The 26,608-nt window shown below is 31.8% G+C and overlaps 1 protein-coding gene across 5 annotated transcripts in view; it reads left to right on the forward strand.

The window, feature by feature from the left end:
- The window catches only part of RELCH (RAB11 binding and LisH domain, coiled-coil and HEAT repeat containing), a 119,920-nt gene that overhangs the window by 30,463 nt on the left and 62,849 nt on the right, over positions 1–26,608 (forward strand). For 4 of the 5 annotated variants that reach the window (XM_019014198.4, XM_031003734.3, XM_031003737.3 and 1 more), the window contains exons 3-10: positions 3,330–3,401; positions 3,512–3,567; positions 3,677–3,790; positions 9,597–9,800; positions 9,906–9,997; positions 10,610–10,903; positions 13,494–13,569; positions 14,614–14,709. In XM_019014198.4, the coding sequence (XP_018869743.1) occupies positions 3,330–3,401; positions 3,512–3,567; positions 3,677–3,790; positions 9,597–9,800; positions 9,906–9,997; positions 10,610–10,903; positions 13,494–13,569; positions 14,614–14,709 (1,004 nt within the window). Of the gene's footprint in view, positions 1–3,329; positions 3,402–3,511; positions 3,568–3,676; positions 3,791–9,596; positions 9,801–9,905; positions 9,998–10,609; positions 10,904–13,493; positions 13,570–14,613; positions 14,710–14,858; positions 14,883–26,608 lie in introns of all 5 variants that reach the window. The other variant, XM_031003735.3, reaches the window with a different exon arrangement.

A 26,608-nucleotide genomic window follows, 5' to 3' on the forward strand; every position in this document is an offset into this window, starting at 1 on the left:
TGTGAAACTTAAAACCACCAGAGTGAAAGTCATTCCAGTGAAGTGTGTAAATTAAGAAAATGTCTAAGGATGATACGTGGATAAACACCAACTTTCAGATGAGTGATAGAGGAACTCAAGCAGAAAGAACAATAGTGGGAAGAATTTTTTTTAAGGCTGTGGGAAAGAGGATGCTTTGTTCCCACCAAGTTGAATATAGAAAAACAAGTATCTACAAACTATGGAGATTGCATCTTGCTTTCACTTATTTATTGCTAAGTCATGACTAACAGTATTAAGTTTCTCAAGTCTATAATTGGCAGGGAGAATTTTCTAAACCTAGTAGAGGTGATGATAGTACTGCCTTAGGACTTTTGTATTATTTTAGGGACGGGTTTTTATTCTAACTCATATTCTTATGAAAATTGAAAAGAGAATTTTTTCTTTTCTTACAACTGTTCTGGGATACTAAAATAAGTATTAAAGATGGGAAAGTGTTATTTCAAATCACCTTATAGTCAGGAAAAAAATTCCAGAAAATTCTGACTTGAAAGAAGACAATTTTACATAGCAAAATAGATGACTCAGACCTATTGATTGGAACTCATCAATAATGAACTAGTATGGGAATGAAAAAATACTTCTCCAGACCAGTGTTATGGAAAAGATCTTTTAAAATACAGCAATATTTTGAGTGTGGGCCAAAAAGAACTAAGTCTAGCAAGCATTTCAAGATAATATTAGTGATGAATTGAGTTGGACAACAAAGTATTGATATTTTATTTCTACTTTGAAATTTCACATTCCACCTTTGGTGTCTCCACATAGTTGTACATCTCATAAGTCATGAAAGCATAATCTTTAAGCACTCAAGTGCCTCTAATATACTACAGTATTATCCAGTGCAGTTTGAGAAATAACTATTTCAACTAATCTGGAGTTGCTTATACTGACTTTTAAGTGTTAACTATTTTGGTAAGATTATAATATGCGATGTTAATATACATCTACATCTTTGCAGTTATTACTTTAGTTCTAGTAAAATTGTATTCAGCAGAGTTGGACTATGAGCCACTTGGTTGGTCATTCCTGCAGCATTTTTAATAAACATACATATCCTCAAATATTTTTAGGAAGAATTACAATATTTGAAAAATATTTGCAAGGTTGTTCCGCACAATGTCTCTCTTTACAGGATAATTAATTTTTAGCTTTAATCTAATGCTAATAAAGAAAATACATTCATATATCTGTAAATACAACATTACTATTAACCTTTCTTTTGAAACTTTCTCATGTAACTGCAATTACTTGATCATATTATGCCTTTATAGAAATGTACTATAGATTCAAACATACGCCTTTGTCTTTTAAAGTCTATATTGTATATTAAGAAACATGCAGCAGAGTGAATTCATATTGATAAGTATTATCTTTTCAAAGTATTGGTAACTTCTAATGACATTTGGCAATATATATGTAGATGTGCATAAAAATATAAATTCTTGCCGTCTGACATGGGTTTTTCTGGCTTTCTGTGCCTTAATCATTCAGTGTTTTACTCTTGGTCACCTAAACTTTCACCAATTGCATTTTGAGTTTTTTCCTAGTTTGTGTTTTAACCAGTTTTTTTTTCTTTTTTTCTTTTTTTTTTTTTTCATATTTCTATCATTCTGGCGTAGGGCACTTCTGATCTGCAATTGTTCTGTAATGTCTTAGAAAATTTTAAGTGATATCAAAAGCATGATATATATATTTATTTAAGATACAGTTAGATATTTTTAAATCAAAATCAATTGCCTAGAGTTTTAAAATGTAAAAAAAAAAAAAAAAAGTAAACCAACATGCTGTGTAAACCTATTCTGTACTTACCTTACACACTGAATGTGTCCAATCTTACTTCAAGGCAACTCTAAGAGTTTCTGGAAGTGTAAATGTTAAGGAAAATGTTTAACTTTGTTGCACAGAAGTATTTGCAGATCAGCATTGCTGACTACCAAAAAACATAAAGTAACATACGATGTCATCTGATTTTTAGTGGTGCTTCCATGTTGCTGCAGTTAAATTCTGTGCATCAAAATAATTGGCCTTTGTGTACTAGATGTGATTCAATTACATCTTGTTTTTATTGAAAATGTGCAAACTGAGTGAATCCTAATTTTTCCATATATTTTTATAGCTGTGGCTCTGATAACATCTCATTTGGCATCTTTTTTATGTGTATTAGTCAGTTAGGAAAAAATTGCATCTTTAAGATGAAACCTTCAGTTCCAGTTTTTATGCAGAATGATTTAACTACTGTAATTTCTTAATATTCATTTGTGGCAAAGATCACTTAATTTTCCCAGAGCTTTACTTCTCAGAAATATATTTTTTCTCAAGTCTAACATTTTAAAGAGCTTATTAAAATGTTTCCTCAATATTCATATTTATGTCATAATCACACTCTGATAATAGGAGAAATCCTGAGTTTCACTAGTACCTCTTAACATGAACAAATCTATTAGAAGAGTTATCAGAAACTTTGAAATTCTACTTAATCCTACTCAGTAGCCTTAGAAAACTATACTTTTAGAAATGTACACATTCATTTGCTATAGAATTATCTTAATTAGGAATTAAAAGTGAAACTGTTTCTATCCTGTGGCTCTAAATGAAAAAACCCTTGGGGTTTTGGATTTTTATTTTTTTTTTGATATGTGTTTGATGTATCTGTGTTTGTTTTTAGAAAACATACTCTTGTTTGTAGAAAAATTTATAGGCATCACGACATTTATTAAATATTTAAACCATATTCCTTCAACATCCTAATGAAGGGAACTATTCACTAACGTCTCTATACGTTGATTTATAACATTATTCTAGATAATGCATTTTAAGTTAACTTTTGTAAAAAAAAAAAAATCCTAAGTTTTTCTTTTTAAGAATATTTGCTTGGGCTTCATCTAATTTTTACCTTATCCCCTGAAATTATGTCACGTGAACACATCCATTACATTTCTTACCTAGACTGAATAAAGCAGAAGTACCCAGATTATTAATATTTTTATTTATCTAAATGAGAGTATGCCATAGATTTTATTTTTAAGTAGAGCTATTCCTTGTCAGACAGCTAGAACATTTGATAATAACCCCCTGAATTCTACTAAAACTATGGAAAACATTCACCAGTTTGCTTGCAAATCAACTCTGCTGCATGCGTTCACAAGTTTCATAAAGATTGCATGCTTTCTGTTTTCAATACAAATTGTATTTTTTTTTCATACCCATCCTTGCTTTTTATTTTTTAATTTTTGTTTCCCTTTTCTTGGTTGGATGCCTGTGTGTGTTTATTCCAAATCCCTGTCCAGTCCTGGAGTTTGAACTACGGAAAGCCAAGGAGACCATTCAGGCCCTCCGAGCCAACCTGACAAAGGCCGCAGGTGGTGTACATAAAACTTTTTTGAGACTTTTCAACTTTGACAATGTAGAAGTAGCTGAGATATTTTAAAATGTAAAATAGTAAAATAGTACTTATGTTTTTTTCCACCAGAACATGAAGTTCCTTTACAGGAACGAAAAAATTACAAATCAAGTCCTGAAATTCAGGTGGGTGACGGAAGACAAATGTAAAATTAATCTTCCACATTAAATGGTAACATAAATATTGAAGGAGGAATACTTATGATTTCCTGTTTGCCTCTTATTTTGCTTCCAGGAGCCAATCAAACCTCTTGAAAAGAGAGCTCTAAACTTCTTAGTCAATGAATTTTTATTGAAGAATAACTATAAGCTTACATCAATAACCTTTTCAGATGAAAACGATGATCAGGTAAAGTTACTTTTTGTTTTTACAGTGATTTTTTTTTACACTTATAATTCACTTTTTCTTTTACGTAGTTTCGTTTTTTTTTTTTTTAAGTTATATATATAGTAAAATTCTACAAGGCTAGTTACTGGAAACAGCAGTCTCTTGCCTGAAGCCAATTCTATTAGCTTACAGACTTTATTCTTTCCCTGTTGCTTTCTACGTAAAGACTTTTCATTCTTTCTAGATTCCTTTTAACTACTCCTCAGTGACTATATAGTCCACTCATTTTTGCATATATTCATAAAGTATGCTTTTTAAAGACATACTTTATAGTATAGGTTCTTGTGTACTTATAAATCCAGTTTAACTATAAACCTCCTCAATTGCACTGTAACAATTAAGATGTTAGATAAATATATGACAGTATTTAAGAGAGTATATTGTAAATGAGAGTGAGAAAATCAGCTGTATCTCTCTGAATAGGGGCCAGTTTTAGAACTTTATTATTATTTTCCTGATAAAATCTCTTTAAGCAAAAAAGATGTCTTATTTTAGTGTCATCTCTCAAATGGAATATTTTGACTTCTTAGTGCTAATGGGTTGGTTTGAATCTTACACCTTAAAAAAGTAAATGCCAGTGAATTTATTATTTAGGAATCTGAAGGCCATCATTTTAAGTCAAGATTATTCTGTTGGTTCATAAAATCTCCTATAGATCCTTTAGCAAAAATAGAAATTTTCTGAGTAAGATAGTTCAGTTACCCCCTCAGTTATTAGAATATATTTGGCAAAATTAAATGCAATGAGTATCTAGTTATTTTTTATTCAATGGTAGTGTCACTGAACATGTGCTATGTAAGAGACATTAAACTAATATTTAACGTGAGTATTATACAATGCTATACTATGGTTATAGTTTAGGTTAATCATGTTTTTTAAATGATTGACTAAACAGTGAATAGGAAAGATTTTGAATATGTGAGAAACATTGAGAGGTCAAAAAGAACACAGAAAAAGAGGAAAAGAGGAGCAAAAAATAGATGGAATACATAGAAAACAGATAATAAAATGGTTAGATTAAAACGTAGCTCTATCAGTATTCACTGTAAGTGTAAATGATTAGTCCTTCTCGAATAAAAATCAGAAATTAGAGATGTCAACAATGCTCTCTCAATAATTAATAGAACAAGTCAACAGAAAATCTTTTAGGATATAGAAGGCTTGTGCTATGTTATCAACCAATGGGCATAATTACAATTTTATAAAAATGCTTCATCCTTCAACAGTGAATACATACTCTTTAAATTCAAATGGTTCACTTACAAAGTTAGACCATATTATGGGTTATAAAACAAGTCTTAAGATGGTGAAATTAACTAGCAATTAGTAACCAAGTTATTTCCAAATAACCCATGAGTTAAAAAAGAAATTAAAAGGGAAATTATAAAGTATTTTGAACTGAGTGAAGATGAAAACAAAACATATCAAAATTTGTGGGATATAACTAAAATAGCACTTAGAGGGAAATTCATAGCACTAAATGTCTATACAAGGAAAGAAAAAAATTCAAATCAGTGAAATCAGGTTCTGCCTTAAGAAACTAAAAAAAGAAAACCAAGTGAAACCCAAAGTAAGTAGAAGAAAGGAAATGATAAAGATGATAGCATAAGTCAATGACACAGGCAGCAGAAAACAATAGAGAAAAATTAATGAAACAAACAAGTAATCCTTTGAGAAGATCAGTAAAATTGATAAACCTCTAGCCTAACTGATTAGGAAAAAGAGAGAAGATGCAAATAACCAAAATCAACAATGAGCAAGGTTACATCACTACAGATTTTACTTATATTAGAAGAATAATAAAAGAATGTTATGAATAACTTTTCTTGTAAGAAGACAACTGCCAAAGCACACTCAAGAAGAAATAGATTATTTGAAGGGCTTTATATTTATTAAAGAAATAAAACTTGTACTTAAAAATACTCCTACAAAGAAAACTCCAGGTCTGGATGGCTTCACTTGCAAATTTGACCAAACATTGGAGGAAGAAGTAATACAAACTCTTCTAGAAATTAAAGATAAGGGAATACTTCCAAACTCATTCAATGAGACCAGCATACTTCTGATATCAAAACCAGACAAAGACACTGCAAACAAATAAAATTACAGGCTCATTTCCTTTATTAATATAGATATAGAAATTATACATAACATTTTAGCAAATCAAATTAAACAGAATGTTAAAAGGACAATTCATTATGACCAAATGAGGTTTATCTCAGGAATATAAGGTTGAGCTCATATCCAAAAATCAGTCATTGTAATTGATCATATTAAAAAGAAAATCATATAATCATCTGAGAAGATGCAGAAAAGGCATTTGACTCAATCCAACATCCATTCTCTTTTAAAACTTTAAAGAAATTAGAAATAGAGAGGCATTTCCCCAACTGATAGAGGACATTTATAGAAAACCTATCACTAACATCATTCTTTTCTTTTTCTTTTGTTTATTATTATACTTTAAGTTCTAGGGTACATGTGCACAACGTGCAGGTTTGATACATAGGTATACATGCGCCATGTTGGTTTGCTGCACCCATCACCTCATCATTTACATTGGTCATTTCTCCTAACGCTATCCCTCCCCCAGCCCCTCATGCCCCAACAGGCCCTCGTGTGTGATGTTCCCCACCATGTGTCCAAGTGATCTAATTGTTCAATTCCCACCTATGAATGAGAACATGCGGTGCTTGGTTTTCTGTCCTTGTGATAGTTTGCTGAGAATGATGGTTTCCAGCTTCATCCATGTCCCTGCAAAGGACATGAACTCATCCTTTTTTACGGCTGCATAGTATCCCACACTAACATCATTGTTAATGATGAAAGATGAAGATGGAAACAAGAACATTTATTCTCACTACTTCTATTCAGCATCATACTGAAGATTCTAGCTAGTGCAATAAGGCAAGAAAAAGTAATTGAAGCACACATTTTGGAAAGGAAGAAATAACAGTCCTTATTCACCAATGACATGATCATGTGTATAGAAAATCCTATAGACTCTCCAAAAACGGTACAAAAACTAAGTGATTTTAGCAAGGTTGTAGGAAACAAGGTAAGTATACAAAAACCTGTCATATGTTATGTTAGCAACAACCAATTGGAAATCAAATTTTTAAAATATCATGTTCAATAGTATTAAAAAATAGGAAATAACTTAGGAATAAATCTGACAGCTTCTACACTGAAAACTACTTAACATTGAGATAAATTAAAGAGATTTAAATGAAGAGATATTGTGCTCATGGATCAGAAGACCCAATATTGTCAAGGTAACAATTTTGATTTGTATTTTCAATGAAATCTAAATCTCACTTCTTACTGGCATTTTTGTGGAAAGTAATGATTTTTTTCTAAAATTCATATGAAAAGGAAACAGCCAAAACAACTTTAATAAAGAAGAACAAATTTGGAGGACTTAAACTACCTGGCTTCAAGTCTTAAAAGATATTATAGTAAAGATATTATTTGTCATATTGGTATATAGACAAATAAATTGATGAAACGGAATAGAATCCAGAGATGGACTTACACATAGATGATCTGTTGAATTCTGACAAAATGCAAAATACCTTCCATGCAGAAAGGGTAGTCTTTTTTTTACAAATGGTAATGGAACCATTTGCCTAAACAAAATAAACATCAAACCATACCATATACAAAAATTAACTCAAAATGGAGCATATACTTAAATATAGATCCTAAAAAGCTGTAAGGCTTCTAGAGGAAAACAGGAAAAAAAAAAATCACTGCAGGCTTGGAAGATAGGTAAAAGATTTATTAGATATGACACAAAAAGCATGATGTTCTCTGTCAGATTTGCTCTCATCAAAATTAATAACTTCTGCTGTTTGGAAGCCACTTTTAAGTGAATGAGAAGACCGAGAGGGTGAAAATATTGCAAGTAACATATCTGATAAAGGAGTTATATCCAAAATTTATAAAGAGCTCTCTAAACTTAATAATAGAAAATTAATCTTTTTTAAAAGAATGCACAAAAATTTTAAACAGGTGCTTCACTAAGGAAGTTATATGGATGGAAAATAAGCACGTGAAAAAGATTCTCAACATTTGTATTCATTAGAGAAATGCAAATTCAATCACATTGAGATACCACAACACATTAATTAGAATGTTTACCTAAGACTGTATGAAGTTTTGGCAAGGATATGGAGCAATTAGAAATTATTTCTAGTTCTAAGCTCAAGGTAGATACGTCTTAAATTTTGGATGAATGATAGATGGACATTTGAATTATGTGTAATGTTCATTTAATAAGTTTTTTTTTAAGTTAAAAATTGTTTAGTTCTTGTGGGCCAAGCACTATGTTAAGGCTTTTATATACATTTAATTTATCCTTACAAAAACCCTAAGAGATAATAAATATTTTACTCATTTTACAGATGACCAGTTTAAGCCTCCCTCAAATTAATTTGTAACAGTGATAGTGGAGAAAGATACAAATTTCATACTTCCTCTGGTTTTCTCTAAAGCCCCCACTTGTAATACTCATATCTACCTCAGATTTAGTCCTCAATAATAGCTATCTCATCATTCAAATAAACCGTCAAAGGATTAAGAATATCACATTTAGAATGTTCAAATTAATATGCCAATTTATTAGAGGTTCTCATAGGTTATAATCTATCAAATTAGTACTAAATTATGATATATTAAAGGAAGATAGAATGGTGAGACAGTGTATTTACCTGCAATTGATTACTTAGCAATTTTATGAAGCTCTTCTAAAGATCTTTCTCTACAGAATGCTTAAGTTGCTATGCTTTTTTGTACTTTTAATAAAACTGTTACAGTTAATAAAACTGTTGAACACGTTTTAATACACAACAAATTGAAGAGTAGCTATTTGGATTCTGAAAATTGCCAGAAGTATTTTTAATAATATGAATTATATTCAAACATTTACAGCAAGAAGACATGCAGATTAAATTGTTTCCCTACCCATTAGAGATTACACTAATATGTATTAAGTTGGAGTAATAAAAGAAGAACAAAATTAATGATTTGAGTTTACTTATAACCTATGAATAATAGGTACAATTTATGTACTGAGACTTCCTTAATCTAGACATGTTTTATGATGTCATGCAAATATTTGAGCATGTTTTATGAGCTTAAAGTTAATATAAAACAAAGTAAAGAGAGTTTATATTTTTAAGAGATATAATAAAAAAATTGTGTAACATTTTGATACCTAAGACAATTAAACCTATTTATCTAGAAGGTCAGGAAACTTACAAGAATAATATTGGATACTGGAAAGTGTGAAATAAATGTAAGAATGTTATTTACTAACTTGGAACATACACTTTGATATTATAACAAAATTATGATTATGTTGGGTTTTCAATATATTCACAGAGGCTGGCTGTGGTGGCTCACACCTGTAATCTCAACACTTTGGGAGGCCAAGGTGGGAGGATTGCTTAAAGCCAGGTGTTTGAGACCATCCTGGGCAACAAAGCAAGACCCCATCTCTACAAAAAAAAATTTTTTTTGATTGGTTCGGCATAGTGGCGGGTGCTTGTAGTTGCAGCTACTTGGGAGGCTGAGGTGGGAGGCTCACTTCAGCCCAGGAGTTTGAGGCTACAGTGAGCCATCTATGATTGTGCCACTGTACTCCAGCCTGCATGACACAGCAAAACCGATCTTAAAAAAGATATTAGCAATAATAATATGAATTTCAAAAATGTAAGATAAAATTTCCTCGAAGATTTTTTATGTTTTTTTTTTTATCTTTTAGGATTTTGAATTATGGGATGATGTAGGATTAAACATTCCAAAACCTCCAGACTTATTGCAACTCTACCGGGATTTTGGAAATCATCAAGTAACTGGAAAAGATCTTGTAGATGTGGCCAGTGGAGTAGAAGAAGATGAATTAGAGGCCCTTACACCAATTATAAGCAACCTTCCTCCAACTCTTGAAACTCCCCAGCCTGCAGAGGTGAGAGATAGCAACTAATTAGTCAAGTCCACAGAAAGTATTTAAACTATGTAAAAGCATACAGTGAGATCTTGAGTTTCTGTTTTTCTCCTGTTTTGATTTTAGAACTCCATGTTAGTACAGAAATTAGAAGATAAAATTAGTTTGTTAAATAGTGAGAAATGGTCATTGATGGAGCAAATCAGAAGACTTAAAAGGTTAGTACTTGATCATTATTCCTAAAAATCCTCTTAAGGTGTTTAAAAGTATTGGCAAGTTATGCAAATATATGAAACAATATTCCAGTTGTAAGGCATAATTGCTTCACATTTTAATACTTCTGAAAGAAAGTTTTGTAATTGTTTAATGTATTTAAAATAGTAATAGGTCTTTTTTCCCAAAACAAGTTACTAAATCAATATGGTGATCTTACAATCAATTATGTCTTGGAACTAAGAAATAAGATATTTTGATTTCTCCCTCATATTAGTGTTGTACATATTTCCTGTTCATTATTCCATTTAGTTCTTATAATCCTGTGGGTTTGAGGAAGTTATCCCACTTTGCAAATGAATAAAAGAAATTTAAGTGCCAATCAAAAGCAGGGTTTTTAAGGCCATTTTTATGCTTCATTCTTGAGTTTATAGCTACATTTTTAGGTATATGAAGCATCAGTGAATATTGCATAAAAAAGATTTATTACTTGCCAATCATTTGCTACTAATACTTTTAAATATGCCTTTAAAACATTAAACCCATTATGAGATTTATGCTAGTTTTCAAAAATACAGTTGTCCTCTGGTGATTTCTCTTAATTTCTCTTTCTACAGTGAAATGGACTTCCTCAAAAATGAACACTTTGCCATCCCAGCAGTTTGTGACTCTGTTCAGCCTCCTTTGGATCAGTTGCCCCACAAAGACTCTGAGGACAGTGGACAGCATCCAGATGTAAATAGTTCAGACAAGGGAAAAAACACAGACATCCGTCTTTCAATATCAGATGAAGCTGATTCCACTATTCCTAAAGAGAATTCCCCAAATTCATTCCCCAGGAGAGAAAGAGAAGGAATGCCACCTTCTTCTCTATCAAGTAAAAACACAGTTCATTTTGATAAACCTAATAGGTTAGTATGCATCCTATATTTTGAAATGCATCTTTCAGCTATTTAGTACATGTCAAACGGGAAGAGCTACTGTTTTTATTTAAACTGCTTTTTTGCAGATCAAATATATTAATTTTTATATTTGACTTGAACTTAACACATAGCAAAGTAGTTGTCACAAAAAAAGTCACAAAATTATTAGTTACTAAATGAAATTAAATCAAAAAGGAATTACCCATCAATGAGCTAGGTTCTATCTTAGCTAAGTATTTAAACCCATAACTAATATGTTATTACTATGTGCTGTAAACACTTACCCAGTGCTTTTTTCTCTATCCTTTAGTCGTTATCAGACTCAGAGGAATATTTTGATGCTGCGTAGTTGCCTATGTTAAAGAAGGAATAATTTTTGCTCCTACTTTTTTTTTCCTGTGTCTGCTTCCATTACAAATATTACATCATTAGTATTCTGTTAATTCATATGTTTAATTTATATTGGGTGTCAGAACTCGCAGATGACAAAAACCATGGTCCCTGCACTTTGTGATTATGTTTCCTAGTGGAGGGGACAAAAATATAATTTTAAAACTTGTAGATTATGATTAAAAAATACTTTTAAGAAAGGAATATTACTGAGCTCTTTTTATATGTCAGACAGAATCCTCAATGCTTTATGTATACTAACTCATTTAATTCTTACAAATATCCTATGGTGCATTTTCAGCCACAAGATCATACTTCGTTTCCTATTAAATAGAGAGATGTTATGCCTACTATGAGCATATAATAGAAAAGCACAACTAATTTGCTTCAGACTTATAGGTCCCCATTATTACTAAGAAGTATTGGATTTTTATTTAAATAAAGCTTTCCACTCATGAACCACAGCTTCTTCTGTGTATAATAGGGGTGTGTGTGTGTGTGTGTGTGTGTGTGTGTGTGTGTGTGTCTGTCTGTCTGTCTGTGTTGGTCACAGAACTGAAACAGACATGGCCCAAACCTCAAACCTTATAGTATGAGAGAGACAGACAATAACACTAAGGTATGAAAAGTAGTATAATAAAATACGTTCAACTTGCTTTGGGAACATGTAATCAAGGCACTAACCTAGTCTTCAGAGCAGGAAAGTTTCATAGAAGTGTCATCCAAGATTTGAAGACTATGTAAGAGTTAACAAGCAAAGAGGTAAAAGAAAGAGTGTTCCCACATGCACAAATGAAACAGTGCTTTAGGGGAACAAAGAAGGGTTTAGTGAGGCTTAAGCAAATAATGCTAGTGAAAGGAAGGATAGAAGACAAAGTTGGAGAAGTAAGCAAAGTCTAAGAAGTCATGTAAGCTTGCGTTAATTCATTTTAGAGGTTGGGACATGATGGTATCTAAGCTTTAGAAAGGGTCTTCTGAGCTAGAGGTAATTGGAAGGTAGCAAGACTGGGAGCAAGGAAACTATATGGGTATATGTTGGAAGAACCCAAGTAAGAAATGATGGAGGCCTGTTCTATATTCAGACATTGGTAATGGGAAGGGAAAGAAGTATATGGATCTGCAAGATTATTAGAAGTTAAAAGATTGAATGGATTTGGGGTGAAGATAAAGGGAAGGAAGCCAGGGACGATGGTATGTGCCTCTAATCCCAGCTACTCAGGAGGCTGAGATGGAAGGATCGCTTGAGCCCAGGAGTTCTAGACCAGCATGGGCAATACAGCAAGACCCCATCTCAAAAAAAAGGATCAAGCCTGATTTGAGGTTTCTGACTTGGGCAAGTGGAAGGATTATGGTCCCCCTCTGAGGGAATATGAGAGGAGCATAAAACAGCAAAAGGCTCAAGCTTTGATACAGTACTCTATAATCAGAAATTACTGAGCGCCATTTTGTGGTGTATACTAAATAAGCTTTATTATCTAATTTTTGGTGTTAGCCTTTTCTTTGCAGATTTAAGACATAAAGTACAACTCATAGTCATAATTTTATGAATAATACTACATAGAGACTGGTGTTGTTTTAGAAATATAAATGTTTTAACCTCCTTTATTAAACATAAATAGGCTAATATTTTCAACTGCAAACAGAAACTTTCTTTAAAATGTATCATGAATATTGAATGAGTTGTGCCTCCATTTATCTTTAGACTTATTGTTTGTGGTTTTCTAATATTCAGATTTATCATTAGCATTATATATATCTGCAAAGCTTTAATTCCTCTCAGCAATATACCAGGTCAACCTTTATCCACTTTACCTTTGTGTTTACCTTTCTGGGACCATAGAGAATTGGGGTTGGAGAAAGTCCTCATTTCAGATTTTCAAATCATTTCTATAGGCATTGATCTACTATACCACTTTAGGTTTGATCCACTAACTATAAATGCCATTTTTTCACATAACATCAAACTACTGCAAGAACACCAGTTACTGTTGATTTTTTTTCTCCTAAGTGACCTGTGTAAGTTTCTCCAGTGAAGTGTTCTTCAAGTCACTGGTGGCTCAGAAATCTGGTTAGCTTTGTGGGGTAGGATTAATGCTGGAATGGAAGTTATAATACATAACTTAAATTTCTCCTTAAATGTCAATGGTAATTATTTGATATTGTCTCTTTTTCATACATTTTCTTCTAGGAAATTGTCTCCTGCATTCCATCAAGCACTACTCTCTTTTTGTCGAATGTCAGCAGATAGTCGTTTAGGATACGAGGTAAATTATACCACCTATTTCCACAACTTTTTAAAAACATTCTGCTGTTTTTCTTCTTTTTAAGTTTCTCTTCTACAGAAGCATCTGTGGTAAGACTGTATTTCAAATGCAAATCCATTATGTAAAATAATGCTCTAAGATATAGTTCCTAAAATTTTAAACTTTTAAGGAAAGTAGTTGATTATTTCTGTTTTTTCTATTAACATTTTATTAACATTAAAGTGACCTTTTATAAACTCAATTTTTAATAGTATGTTTAATGACAGCATCTCTTAGATATAATTCAGAAAACCAACTTAAGTGTACACTGTTTATATATTAATTGTTTATTTAAATTACTCTATTATTTTCATTTCATTAGGAGTGGTTATGTCCAATAGTTGAGTTTATTAGCTTGCATATTAGATTTTCTCAACTATTTTGTATTTATTTTTGCAGATTGGTCTTGAGGGGGTATTTTATTATTACTGTTTTTTCTTACCTGTGTACTCACTCCTCCTTTTCTTGCTGTTCTGTGTTTCATTTCACTTGACTTGCCATGGGCTTCTGTTCCACAATGTCATTGAGAATATCACAGAGCTAGTTAGAGGATGGTTTGGATGCACTCTGGCAATCCTCATTGTAAGACTGGATCACCTTTCTTAGCCTACCCCTTGTATTTCCAAGTTCTTTGTACAGATTATCACTGTAGCTAATGGTAGTAGCTTTGTGAGCATCTCTTCAAAGACAAAAACAAACACTGAGGCTGCCCTACTCCTGTGCTATTACCCCTGCTTGTTCCCAGAAATGAAGCCTTTTAGGCCTCCTTGGCTTCACCCTTGATTTTAATGGTATTTTAAATCTGTTTCTAGCCCAAAGAAATATGGATGTTGATTGGAGCACTGTTGCTGTTGTTGCTGCTGTTGTTGTTGTTGTTATCATAAGTTAAAATATTGGAATGTGTGTTTAGGGCAGAGGTATCAGGGCCTAAAGAATGAACTTTTCCATATTAGTCTGCACAGAAGTTCTCCACTATCATTGTTTATTAATTCTTTGGTTTTCTAGGTGTCTCGTATTGCAGACAGTGAAAAAAGCGTTATGTTAATGCTGGGACGCTGCCTGCCACACATTGTTCCCAATGTGCTGTTGGCAAAGAGAGAGGTAAGGCACATAAAAGTATTTTCGTCCCAGTAATCCCATCATGTTGTCCATTTTTTGTCATTTTGAAGTTGAGTGTTATATTTTTATTTTGTTAAAGTCTATTACTTGCAATCATATTCTTACTTTTGTGCATGCATCTCTGCTCCTAGAGAATGGTTTTACACCTCTGTCAGGTGAGTTCAGTAAAACTGCATGGTATTCATGTTTTTCCAATTTTGCTTAAAGCGTTGTTAGCTTCTGCAGCACTAACTATTACTGTAGGTCCATTTATGTGCCATGAACACTGTCTGGTTTTTACATTACCAGTTAACTAATTATCTGTGCTCTTGGTATGATATGCTTCATATGTCAACAGAAATGGACACTCTTTGTATTGAAAATTAACAGGGATGAATAATATAAAACTAGTCAGGACGAATAATATAACACTAGTCATAAATGTACTTGTAGTTGCCGATTATAAATGTGTTATTATGCTTGTTTGGCAATAAATCACATTTCTCTTATAATAGGATAGTTGTAATATTGACTACAACAACTTTTTACATTTCTCTTATAATAGGATAGTTGTAATATTGACTACAACAACTTTTTAAAGTACCTTTTTTATTTTTCTTGCAGTTAACCGGTTATTGACAGATGCTTTAAGTATCCAAAATACATTTGCAAATATATTTGATCCACATAGCCTATGTTATGATCCATAAACACTATAGGAAGTTATCTTTATGGTTGTTATTTATAAATTATTATTAAATATAGTTATATTTAGTCAATAAAAGATTAATGGGAAGTTATTTATAATCTCATTTAAATGACAGTGGATGTTTGCAGATAATTTAAATTATTTTATTGAACTCTTTTTGAGATAAAATTTTTAGATCAAAAAAATTTTATAAAGAATAAATGAAGACAATTTTAGAGTGTGTCATGTAACTTTCTATTGTTATCTTCTTAATATTTACCACTGATTCAATCATAATTTCTGGGACCTACAGTATGATAGGTACATAATGCATTGGCAAAACCCATTTAAAGCTTATTTTCAATTATCCATTAAGCACAAGAAATTTGTACTGATCCTCAAGAAAACATGTAGAGCTTTAAAATTTTTTATCCCCATAGGTATTTTTAATAAAAACAATTAAAAAGATGGTTTTCCACTGATGGCTTTATTTTTACCTAATTATTTTAAAATAGTCATAAGATATTAATAAGTATGGAAAGTCTTATATGTCTTGAAGGATCAGTGTCCAATTTCAGATTGTTTTGCAGTTCTGCTTGGCAGAATGGTGTTTGAGCTTCTTTTCCTTTTTTAGCTTGTAACATAATCCATGTAATGCATTAATGTTTGCATCCCTTTTACTGTATTTCCTTAATATCATCTTTAGAGTGTTACAGAAACCTAATTATTATGAAATTCAGTTTTAGCTTTTTTATTTTAATTTTTCATATTATCATAAAAGACTACCACTAAAATGATTGTACTGCATGATATATTTATAAATTTGCATCATCAGTAATCAGATACATTATACATACAGATTATCTACATATATGCACACATATAACTAATTTGTGGTATGATGTTTACTTTTCTGGCTGATTTTAAATTTTTTATAATTAAAAATATATATTTCATGAAAAACTGATCATCTATCTTTGTTCATTTAATTATTTGTATGTTTTATCAGAAAAGTTGCCATTTATAATAAAATGAAATTGTATTTCCTCAAAATTAAATTGGTAAATAATGAATTGTGTCTTAGAGTGATTTAAAATCAATCCCTGGACATAACAGAACAAAACATTTTTTCGTTACATCTCTTGATATTGAATTACTTTTTAATATTTCACCCATTTCTTATTATAAATCTATATATATCTCTCCCTCTATGGGGAGACAGAGAGAGTTGTTGGTTTTTTGTTTTGTTTTGTTTTTTGGGTTTTTTTTTTTTTTTATTTGAGGCAGGTTCTCGCACTGTCACTCAGGCTGGAGTACAGTGGCACAGTCATGGCTCGCTACAGCCTCAAACTCCAGGGCTTAAGCATTAAATCTACATTTTTATAAAACTCCTGTGATTGAAGGATTAATATTTTGACTTCTTATTTCTCAAGTTTGATATATATTCTCTTGTCAGCAAAAGCCTTTTTATTGGGATTTAAATAAAATTTAAATGTTCTTTAGTAAACTGAACTTAGTAATATCTTAGCTGATTAAATAAAGCATTAGAAACAGGGTTTAATGTTTTGATTAATATGTTTACGTGGTGTAATTTTTTTAATGTAAAAAAATGTACAATGAAAATTCCTTTATTCCTGTCCTTGAGCTTCTGTCACATGCAGTCAGTTTTGCTAGCTTCTAGAGTATTCTTTCAAGTCCTTTGACCATTTTTAAATTTGATTGTTTATCTTCATGTTTTTGAGTTGTAAGAGTTTTTTATATATTCTGGGTAGTAAACCCTTATCATATATATGATTTGCAAATATTTTCTTTCATCCTGTAGGTTTTCTTTTTACACTCTTGACCATATCCTTTGATGGGCAAATGTTTTCCATTTTTACGAAATCTGATTTATCTATTTTTTTGTTGTGTTGTTTGTGCTCTAAGTATCAATTTTAAGAAACCATTGCCAAGTCAATCAATGTTATAGAAGATATATATATCTATATGTATATGAATATATATAAGAGCTAAAGCTATGAAACAATTAGAAGAAAACATTTTTTATATATATTTAGGTCAACGATTCATTTTGAGTTAATTTTTATATATGGAGTAAAACAGCGTCTAACTTTATTCTTTTCATATGGCTATCCAGTTATCCAGAAACATTTGTTCAAGATAAAAAAATTCCTCTTTTGAATAGTCTTGCTACTTTTGTCAAAAATCAGTTGGGCCTAGATTCTTCGGGTTTATTTCTGGACTTTCAGTTCTGTTCCATTGGTCTGTATGTCTAGCCATATGCCACTACCACACTGTTTTGATAACTGTTGTTTGTAGTAAGTTTTGAAATTGGGATACATGAGTCTTCTAACTGCCCTTCACTATTGTCTGTTCAGGGTCCCTTGCAGTTCCTCATGAATTTGATGCTCAGCTTTTCACTCCTGCAAAACAGGTCATTGAAATTTTTATAGAGATTACATTAAATCTGTAGATCTCTTTGGGAGTATTGTCATCCTAACAACATTAAGTTTTCCAGTTCATGGACATGGAATGTCTTTTTGTTTTAGATCTTTAATTTCTTTCAGTAATATTTTGTAATTTTTAGTATACAATTCTTTCACTTCTTTGGCTAAATTTATTCCTAGGTATTTTGTTCTCTTGGATGGTATTGTAAATGGAATTGTTCTTTTAATTTTCTTTTCAAGAAGGGAAAGGTTTATCCTGGTTATCAAAACAACACTGGTCATTGTGTGTTGATCTTAAATCTTGCAACTTTGCTGCATTTGCTTATTAACTCTAATCGTTTTTTATGGGTTCTATGAGATTTTCTACATATATAGAATCATGTCATCTGCACGTAGAGAGATAGTTTTGCTTCTTCTTTACAATATAGATGGCTTTTATTTTTTCCTCTTGCTTAATTGCTCTGGCTAGGATTTCCACTACAATTTGGATGGTAATGTTTTGAGAAAGCAATATCCTTGCCTTGTTTCTGATCTTACAGGAAAGCTTCAATCTTTCACCATTGACTATGATGTTTGCTATAGAATTTTTATAAATGCCCTTTGTCATATTAAGGAAGTTTCCTTTTATCCCTAGTTTGCTAAATATTCTTATCATAAAATGGCATTGAATTTGCCACATGCTTTTTCTGCATCTGTTGAGATGATAATGTGATTTTTTCCCCCTTTGTTCTACTGTCATATGCCTGCATTATTAATACATTGCCTGATTTTATGTTAAACCACCCTTGCATTCATGAGATACATCCCATTTGGCCTTGGTTTATAAACCTTCTAATGTGCTTTTGGATCTGTCGTTAGTATTTTGTTAAGTATTTTTTTGTCTATATTCATAAGGGATACTGTTCTGTGGTTTTCTTGTCTTGTGTTTTGGTATTTGGTATTGGTTTTGGTATTGGGCTAAGGCTGGCTTGATAGGGTATAGGAACTCTTCAGTCTGTTTCCTTGTTATAAGTCTGTTGGGATTTTCTACTTAATCAGTTTGGTGATTTCTGTGATTCTAGGAATTGGTTCATTTCATCTTGATTATCTGATTTGTTGATGAACAGTAGTTCATAGTGTTAACTTATATATCTTTTAATTTCTGTAATGTCGGTACTAACATCCTTGCTTTCATTTCTGATCCTAGTTATTTGCATCTTCTCTCTTTTTCAGTCAGTCTAGCTAAACGTTTGTCAATTTTGTTTCTCTTTTCAAAAACCAACTTTTGTTTTGTTAATTCTCTTTATTGTTTTTCTAGTCTATGTTTCATTTATCTCTGTAATCTTTATTATTTCTTTCCTTCTGCTGGCCTTGGTTTTAGTTTGATCTTTCTGTAGTTCTGTTAGATATTGAATTACTGACTTGAGATCTTTTTTAATGTAGGTATTTATAGCTATAAATTTCCCTCTGAGTACTGCTTTTGCTGTATCTCATTAGTTTTGGTATGTTGTTTTCATTTTCATTCATCTCAATGTTTTCTCATTAATTCTTGATTTCTTCCTTGACCTATTGCTTAAGAGCATGTTGTTTAATAGCCACATATTTGTGAATGTTCCATTTTTCTTGTGTTACTGATTCTTAATTTCATTCTGTTGTAGTCAGAGAAATATTTTATATGATTTTGATCTTTTAAATTTACTAAGAATTACCTATGCCTAACTTATGGTCTGTCCTGGAGAACGTTCTGTGTGCATTTGAGAAGAATATATATTCTGCTGATGTTGAGTGGAGTGTTCTGTATAATTTTATTAGATTTAGTTGTTTTATAAAGTTTGGGTTCTCTATTTCCTTATTGATCTTCTGTCTAGAATTTCTGTACAGTATGAAAGTAGGGTATTGAAGACTCCAACTATTATTGTAGAACTGTCTTATATTCCTTCGGAGATACTTTGTGCATGTATAAATTCAAATATGTGATCTTTTCCCCATGATTTAAACAAATGATACTGTATTCTATGCACTATTCTCTACTTTGCTGTTTTTATACTTAACATTAGATTTTACTTTTTATATCATGATATAAAGAACTTTCTATTAGTGTTTTCAAACTTTGACTACACCTTCTGTAAAAAAGATGTTTTACATCATGTGCCAGTATGTACTTACATATATAAAATTAAAAGTTTTACAAAACATAAAGACAAGCAATACCAAACATGATTTTATAAATATTTTGGAAAAATAAAGAAAAAAATCCTTAAATAAGCAATTAAAAAAGAAAAACATGCTGTTCATGACCCATTCAACTGATTTTGTGACCCACTGTTTTAAAGATAGTAGGATAAGGGTTTAATCAGAGCTGTCTAATAAATTAAACTTTTTTAAATAGAAAGCACGATGAATATAGATATTAGCATTATTTGTTTTTCTTTAAAACAAGAAAAAGAAAAAAGTAACAACTTTACTCAATCTTCAGGTTACAATTATAATATTTTTTAATTCAGTGCATCTTATTTTAAGTCTAAGATGCAATTGGTTGTAACAGTTATGTTTCTTTAAGAAAGAAACAGAATCCCAATTGAATTATGGCATGCTATCTATCATAAGATACACCCATATTTCAGAGATACTAAAAAGTTTAACAGAAATATGCACCTCTTAGGTTCTTTGAAATAATGGTAGTCTCTTTTTACTAACTTATATTTTAAAGTCAAATATTTATCTCTGCTGTAATCTTTATTATTTCCTTCCTTCTACTGGCCTTGGGTTTAGTTGATCTTTCTGTAGTTCCTTGCCTGTTCATTTTGGGAGAGAAAAGTAAAAGATGGACTGATTTTTTATATGTGGCTTACATAGTAGTTCATTTTAATGGATTGGTTCAGGAAACTTGAATCTTTTGAGCCAAATTATAGAAATAAATATATTTGTCATTTGATAAATGTATATAGTAAATAAGCTAAAGTAGTTGGTTTTTCACAATTTCTGCTTTAACCGCATTTGAAGAGGAAATTCTATAATTAAAAAATAAAATTTTTTAAAAGATTACTTCAAGTAGCATTTTTGGTAATCATACATCAAAATGTAACTTTCAGTTTCATTCTGTGCCAAGGAAATATGTTCTATCAGCTAGCTAAGTTGGAATATCAAAGGAGAAATCTGGGGCTGAGATGGGAGTGGAAATGAGGAGAGACTTAATGGAGACCAGCTTTCCTTTTGGGATATTGGAAGTCTTCTAAAATTATATTGTAACGATGGTTGTACAACTCTGAATATGCTAAAAACCACTGAATAGACAATTGAAATGGATGGACTTTATGAAGATGAAACATATCTCAATAAAACCGTCATTAAAAAGGCAAAGGAGAAAACCACTTATCTCAGTAAAGCTGTAACAAAAAAGGCAAAGGAAAGAACCAATTCCCTAAAAGTTTTTAAAGTAGTTGGTACCTCTACAGACCTCCCGTCTTATGAGAAACTGGACTTTGATCTTTTACATTGCCACTCATGTTTCCTTTATGGAAAACTTAACAAGTAATGATCGCCTCAGAGGATCATAACTCTATGAGATGTATACAGTAGTATAGTGGATAAGTGTAATAAAGTAGATAGGAAGTTTTGACTCCCTTCTTTACACCTATGTGATGTTGGCATGTGTGCATATTTAATTTTGTGAGTAAATCACATTTCTTTAGCAATAGTGAGACTTGAGGTAAGGTTATGTAGGTACTTTAGGTTTCCTAAAGATTGAGCCCTGGAAATTATAGATATTTAATATTAATAATTCTAAGAATCGGTATTTTTAGCAGCCCTTGAATTGTAAAACTTTTACAGAGGTGAGTAATCTTTTTTTTTTTTTTCTTCTTATGTGAGTCTTTGTAATGTCTGTCTTTATTGGGTTTCCTTTTTATATGAACAGGAACATGCTGAAAAGTTTCAACTGAAAAGTTAAATCAGAGGTTGTACACTATCTACAGACCAACAAAGGCTCACAGATAGGTTTGTTTGGCCTATTCAGTAATGGTAAAAATGATGTGCTAGTTATCAAACTTTTAAAAACTGATATTTTACCTAAAAATACAAAATTTTGGCTTTTTTTGAAAACTCCTAGTCTGGAGTTTTCCTCCAGTCTAAGAGCACTAGATCTTTTCAATTGGAGCACAGTTCCTGTCTGTCCCCTGTAGGTGGGACATGGGATCTCTAGTTAGCCACAGTTGCTGCCATACTTTTTTGCCCCTAGTCACTAAAGCCCTGTGTTAGTGCTGTTTATCATCACGTTTGCATTATTGTTTTCCTTATACCCTTTGTTTTACATGTTTATGTTACCTTCTTGACCCTCCTTGTCTTGTACTGATAAGCCTTTTGTTTAGGTTCCTCCATGCCTTCTGTGCTATGTATTAAATTTTATACACTTGTATCTTGACTTATCAGTACCCTAATTTTCACATTATATCCAAATGTAATATATATTTGGATATAAATATATTTGGATATAATGTAATGTGACAATTAGGGTACTGATAAGCCAAGATACAAGTGTATCTTGTATCTTGACACTAATAAGTAAAATAATGTCACATTATATTTGGATATAATCCAAATAAAAATCCAAATAAAATAATAAGTAAATATGATATCACATTATATTTGTATATAATCTTGACAAGTAGAGTACTGATAAGCCAAGGATATCTTAGCTGCTTTGGAACAGATATTTTTATATTGCTTATTGTCTTTCCTTCCTTCTTCAGTCGTTTCTACTCCATCCCCAATTGTTTTCAGCATATGTTCTTTCCTTTGGATTGTGCAAAAGAATTATCTTGATTTATTTAAATATGGATATTAAATATTGAAATTTAAATTTCAAAAGATTACCATTGACTCAAAGAAAACCATTTTCTTTTTTTTCTTTTTTTTTTTTTTTGGTGACAGGGTCTCACTGTCTCACCCAGGCTGGAGTACAGTGGCACAATCATAGCTCACTGCAGCCTTGACCTTCTGGCCTCAATAGATCCTCCTACCTCAGCCTCCCAAGCAACTGCGACTACAGGTGCACACCACCATGCCCAGCTAATTTTTGTATTTTTGGTAGAGATAGGGTTTCGCCATCTTGCCCAGGCTGGTTTCGAATGCTAATCCTCTTCTATTAATGAATTCTAAAAGTCCTAGAAATTCTGCAGTAGGATTATTATACTGATTTTCTCTTTAATGATCATAGACACTCTGTTAAATATTTCACTTCAATACACATTACTGAGTACTCTCTAGGTTGCCAAATCATGTTCTAAAATATTTTCCTATTGCTTAAAATATGGCTATATTAGATGTGCACAGTGGCACGTAGTTCCAGCTACTCAGGAGGCTGAGGCAGGAGGATCTTGTGGAGTTCTAAATAAGGAGGGGGAGTTGGGCTGGCGAGACTGAGGGAAAGCAAAAAAAGAAAGTGGATAAGCTGTAAGTCTGCCTTTCTTTATGGTCCAGGACACATAGCCCTCCTGTGCAAATAACTCACAATCTTCCTGCGCAAAGTTATCACCAGACACCTCAGCTAATAGAAAAATGCAAGTTAGCTCACTGCAACCTTAGCTTTATCAGTACTGCACAAAGCCCTCTTCAGCACATAGCATGAGCACCAGCAACTCTTTGTCTCCTTGCAGTTAGCTCCTCTCTTGCTGACCTGCCCTTTGCTTTCTTGCAATGTATTTTCCTACTTTGTCTAATAAATCTGCCTTTCTTTCCCCACAACTGTCTTGGCAAATTACTTTTACCACTCAGAGCAACACCAGCCCCAGATAGTCACTGACCACAACAGATCTCTTGAGCCCAGGAGTTTGGGGCAGTAGTGTGCTATGATCATGCCTGTAAATAGCCAATTGCCTTCAAGCCTGGGCAATATAACAACACCCAGTCTCTTAATAAAAAGAAAGAAATGCGAACACGTAAGTTTTATTATGTGAAGCAAAAAAAATATCTCTTGAATCTAATATTACCCAAGCCATAGTTATTTTCTTACCATAGTTATTATTTTAATATTACATGAGATGTTAAATCTAATATGCCTAAGGATTTTTTTATTGCTCTATTATTCTCATTTACATTTAGTCTTTCAAACATATTTTTAGAACACCTTGTCTTCTGATGGAAATTTAATCACCATTTTTTAAATGCTGTATTCAGAATTATAAGGAAAGTTTTAAGACTATACTTTTTCAGTGTGAGAGATGATGCCAAAGGGAGAATATTGATTCAAGTCTATTAACTTATGAATAGTCTGAAAATGGTAAATACAGACTTAGTAAATTCTGGTGTGGATTTATTAGTGTTTCAGAGGCTTGAAAAATGAATTCACAATAAATGTGAATAAATAACACAACAGACATATACTTACAGAATCTATTTTTTATTGTAATAGCAATACAAATAGAAGTTATAAATAAATGGATAATTGAGAAATTAGCATATTTGGGGGCAGTCTCAATCTAGCAATTATCCTAATCGTGTTCCTTGCTGGCTCTGTCAGAAACAGACCACTCTTTCTGCATTTTTCTTCCTCACTTACTGGACCTCTTCTCAGCTCTGTGTTGCTGTAAGAGGAAGAAGCCATCCGGCATCCTTTAAACTCTGAGTTGTAACTGCCGTAGCCATAATATGCCAAGGTGGACCACTCTCCTTGGCGTGGAATAGCAACCAAAAATTATTGGCAGTGACTTCCCATATGTTGTTAATTTGCCAGCAAGAAATAAAAGCTGATGGCAATATCAATTATTACTGTGATTAAGAAAAGTGAAAAATATTTTTTTCAAAGTCCTAAATTCACAGAAATTTAGGGTTCAAGGAGACAAGGACTCACAAATACTTTCCTTCTAGTATGTCAGTTTGAATTGATTCATAGCAACTGCTGTGTTGAAAAGGCTTTTTTAGGCCATCTTTGCTTTCAGAAGGAAAAATTAGCAGCAATAGATAAATTGCAGAATGTATGTGAAGTGTTTTCCATTTGTGCATTAATCTTAATTCCTACGTGTTTCACTTGAAGAAACTGAAAGAGAAGTTTGTGCTTTTCTTTAGTTTCCTTGGTACTAAGTGGTAAACTAAGGTAAGAACTCTTTCAGCTCCCGGGCCAGAGTTCTCAGTTTGGCACATCTGTAGCCATATTTCAGTTAAAATATTGTCCATATTAATGTATGACATAAACTTCCTCCTTGATTAAGGATCACTAAGCCTCATGATAAAAAAGCAAAAGAAAGTAAAATATAAGGCGTAAAGGATAAAGAGCAACACAGTTGTTTTTGTATGCTTGTTTTTGAGATAAAGAAGTTAAAGATTATACTCTACATTTTAAGTGTGTGTGTGTGTGTTAGCAATTATAGCAGCTATCTTACCTTCATTTCATAACTTTAAACAGTAATAGACTAGGAGGAGAATGGGAAAAAATAGTATGAGAAGTATACATGTAGAGATGATGGGAAAGCAGGAAGGGGGATTAGGAGGAAACAAGATCTGACATGAAGACAAAGTACAAATAAAATTATTAGGGCTTGTCTTGGTTTTCAGGCATTAGAATAGCTTCTCACTTTTTTAATGCTTCCAGAATAACTACTTTTCATCCTTAAGGTTCTACTCTCAATAGTATACCCTGATGATGCAATGTCTTAGTCGTCTCATTAGTATCATTGCCTCTCAGCAGCCCATATGGAATCAACTAAGGATTAGGACAGTCCTTGCTATTAATGATCTCCTACCCTAATATTGTTAAATTTCCAGCCAGACAGAATATTTACTATTTTGTAAAAGGTTGTTTATTTTCTTCTACAGAATCAGGACTAATCCATCAAGCATTATATTAAGCCTCTAGGGAAAACATATAGGATCTACACATATGCTCTGTCTCTCATTCCCAGTGCAAAATTATTTTTCCTAATCATTTTTTATTCCTTTTCAATTATTCACTAAGGTAAAACCTACAGAGATGCCCAAACAGGAAGACTGAAAATGGCAGAATAAATGTTTCACATTCTTTTTTTCTCAGATATATTCTTAGCTCCTCTTACCTATATCTTTGTACCTTCAAATTTAAGATTTGCAATATATAAAGACTTTAGAAACAATGGAGAGAGACTTCTAGTCATACATTTAAGCTTCAGTTTCAACTCTTCGAAAAATCATCTCTTTCTTAGGAAGCATCTTCAAAGTGTGAAAATACTTCAACAGTGTAGACTTTTTATCATGCTTTTCTTCAGGTTACATTATTATTTTTGTTAGGTTATATTATTATAGGCAGTAATAATCATGCATTATTACAATAGTGATCAATTTCTATTTTAAATCTCTTAACAGTTTTCGGTGAGTATCAAGACAGATGGGAAAGAAATGGGTGTAGTCATTCTTCCCTTCTTAATTACATCATAGTGATTTCTTTACTATATTTACAAAATAATGTTTTTATAACTTAGAGGATTTCTCGCAAAAATATTTTATTACTTTTGGACCATTATTCTTCTTGGATTTGAAAATCCACTCAAATGAAAAACATTAATGTATTTTGAATGTACTTTAGTGTTAAGAATTTCATCTTAATTAAAATGTAAAACAATGTAATTAATTTCAAGTGTCTCTTAGAAATAAACTTTTAGCTCTTACTTTCCTACAAAATGCTGAATTTACCTCTGCATATTGAATGTGAAGAAAACAAAATATTGTTAAAATTTTGTATTTCAACATCAAATATTTCTACTGATACTGAGACAATTCAACATCTATGAAAATGGTCTTTTTAGTTAGGCACTGGGTCAAG

Source organism: Gorilla gorilla, chromosome 17 (assembly GCF_029281585.2).
Source record: "Gorilla gorilla gorilla isolate KB3781 chromosome 17, NHGRI_mGorGor1-v2.1_pri, whole genome shotgun sequence".
Classification (NCBI taxonomy): Eukaryota; Metazoa; Chordata; class Mammalia; order Primates; family Hominidae; genus Gorilla; species Gorilla gorilla.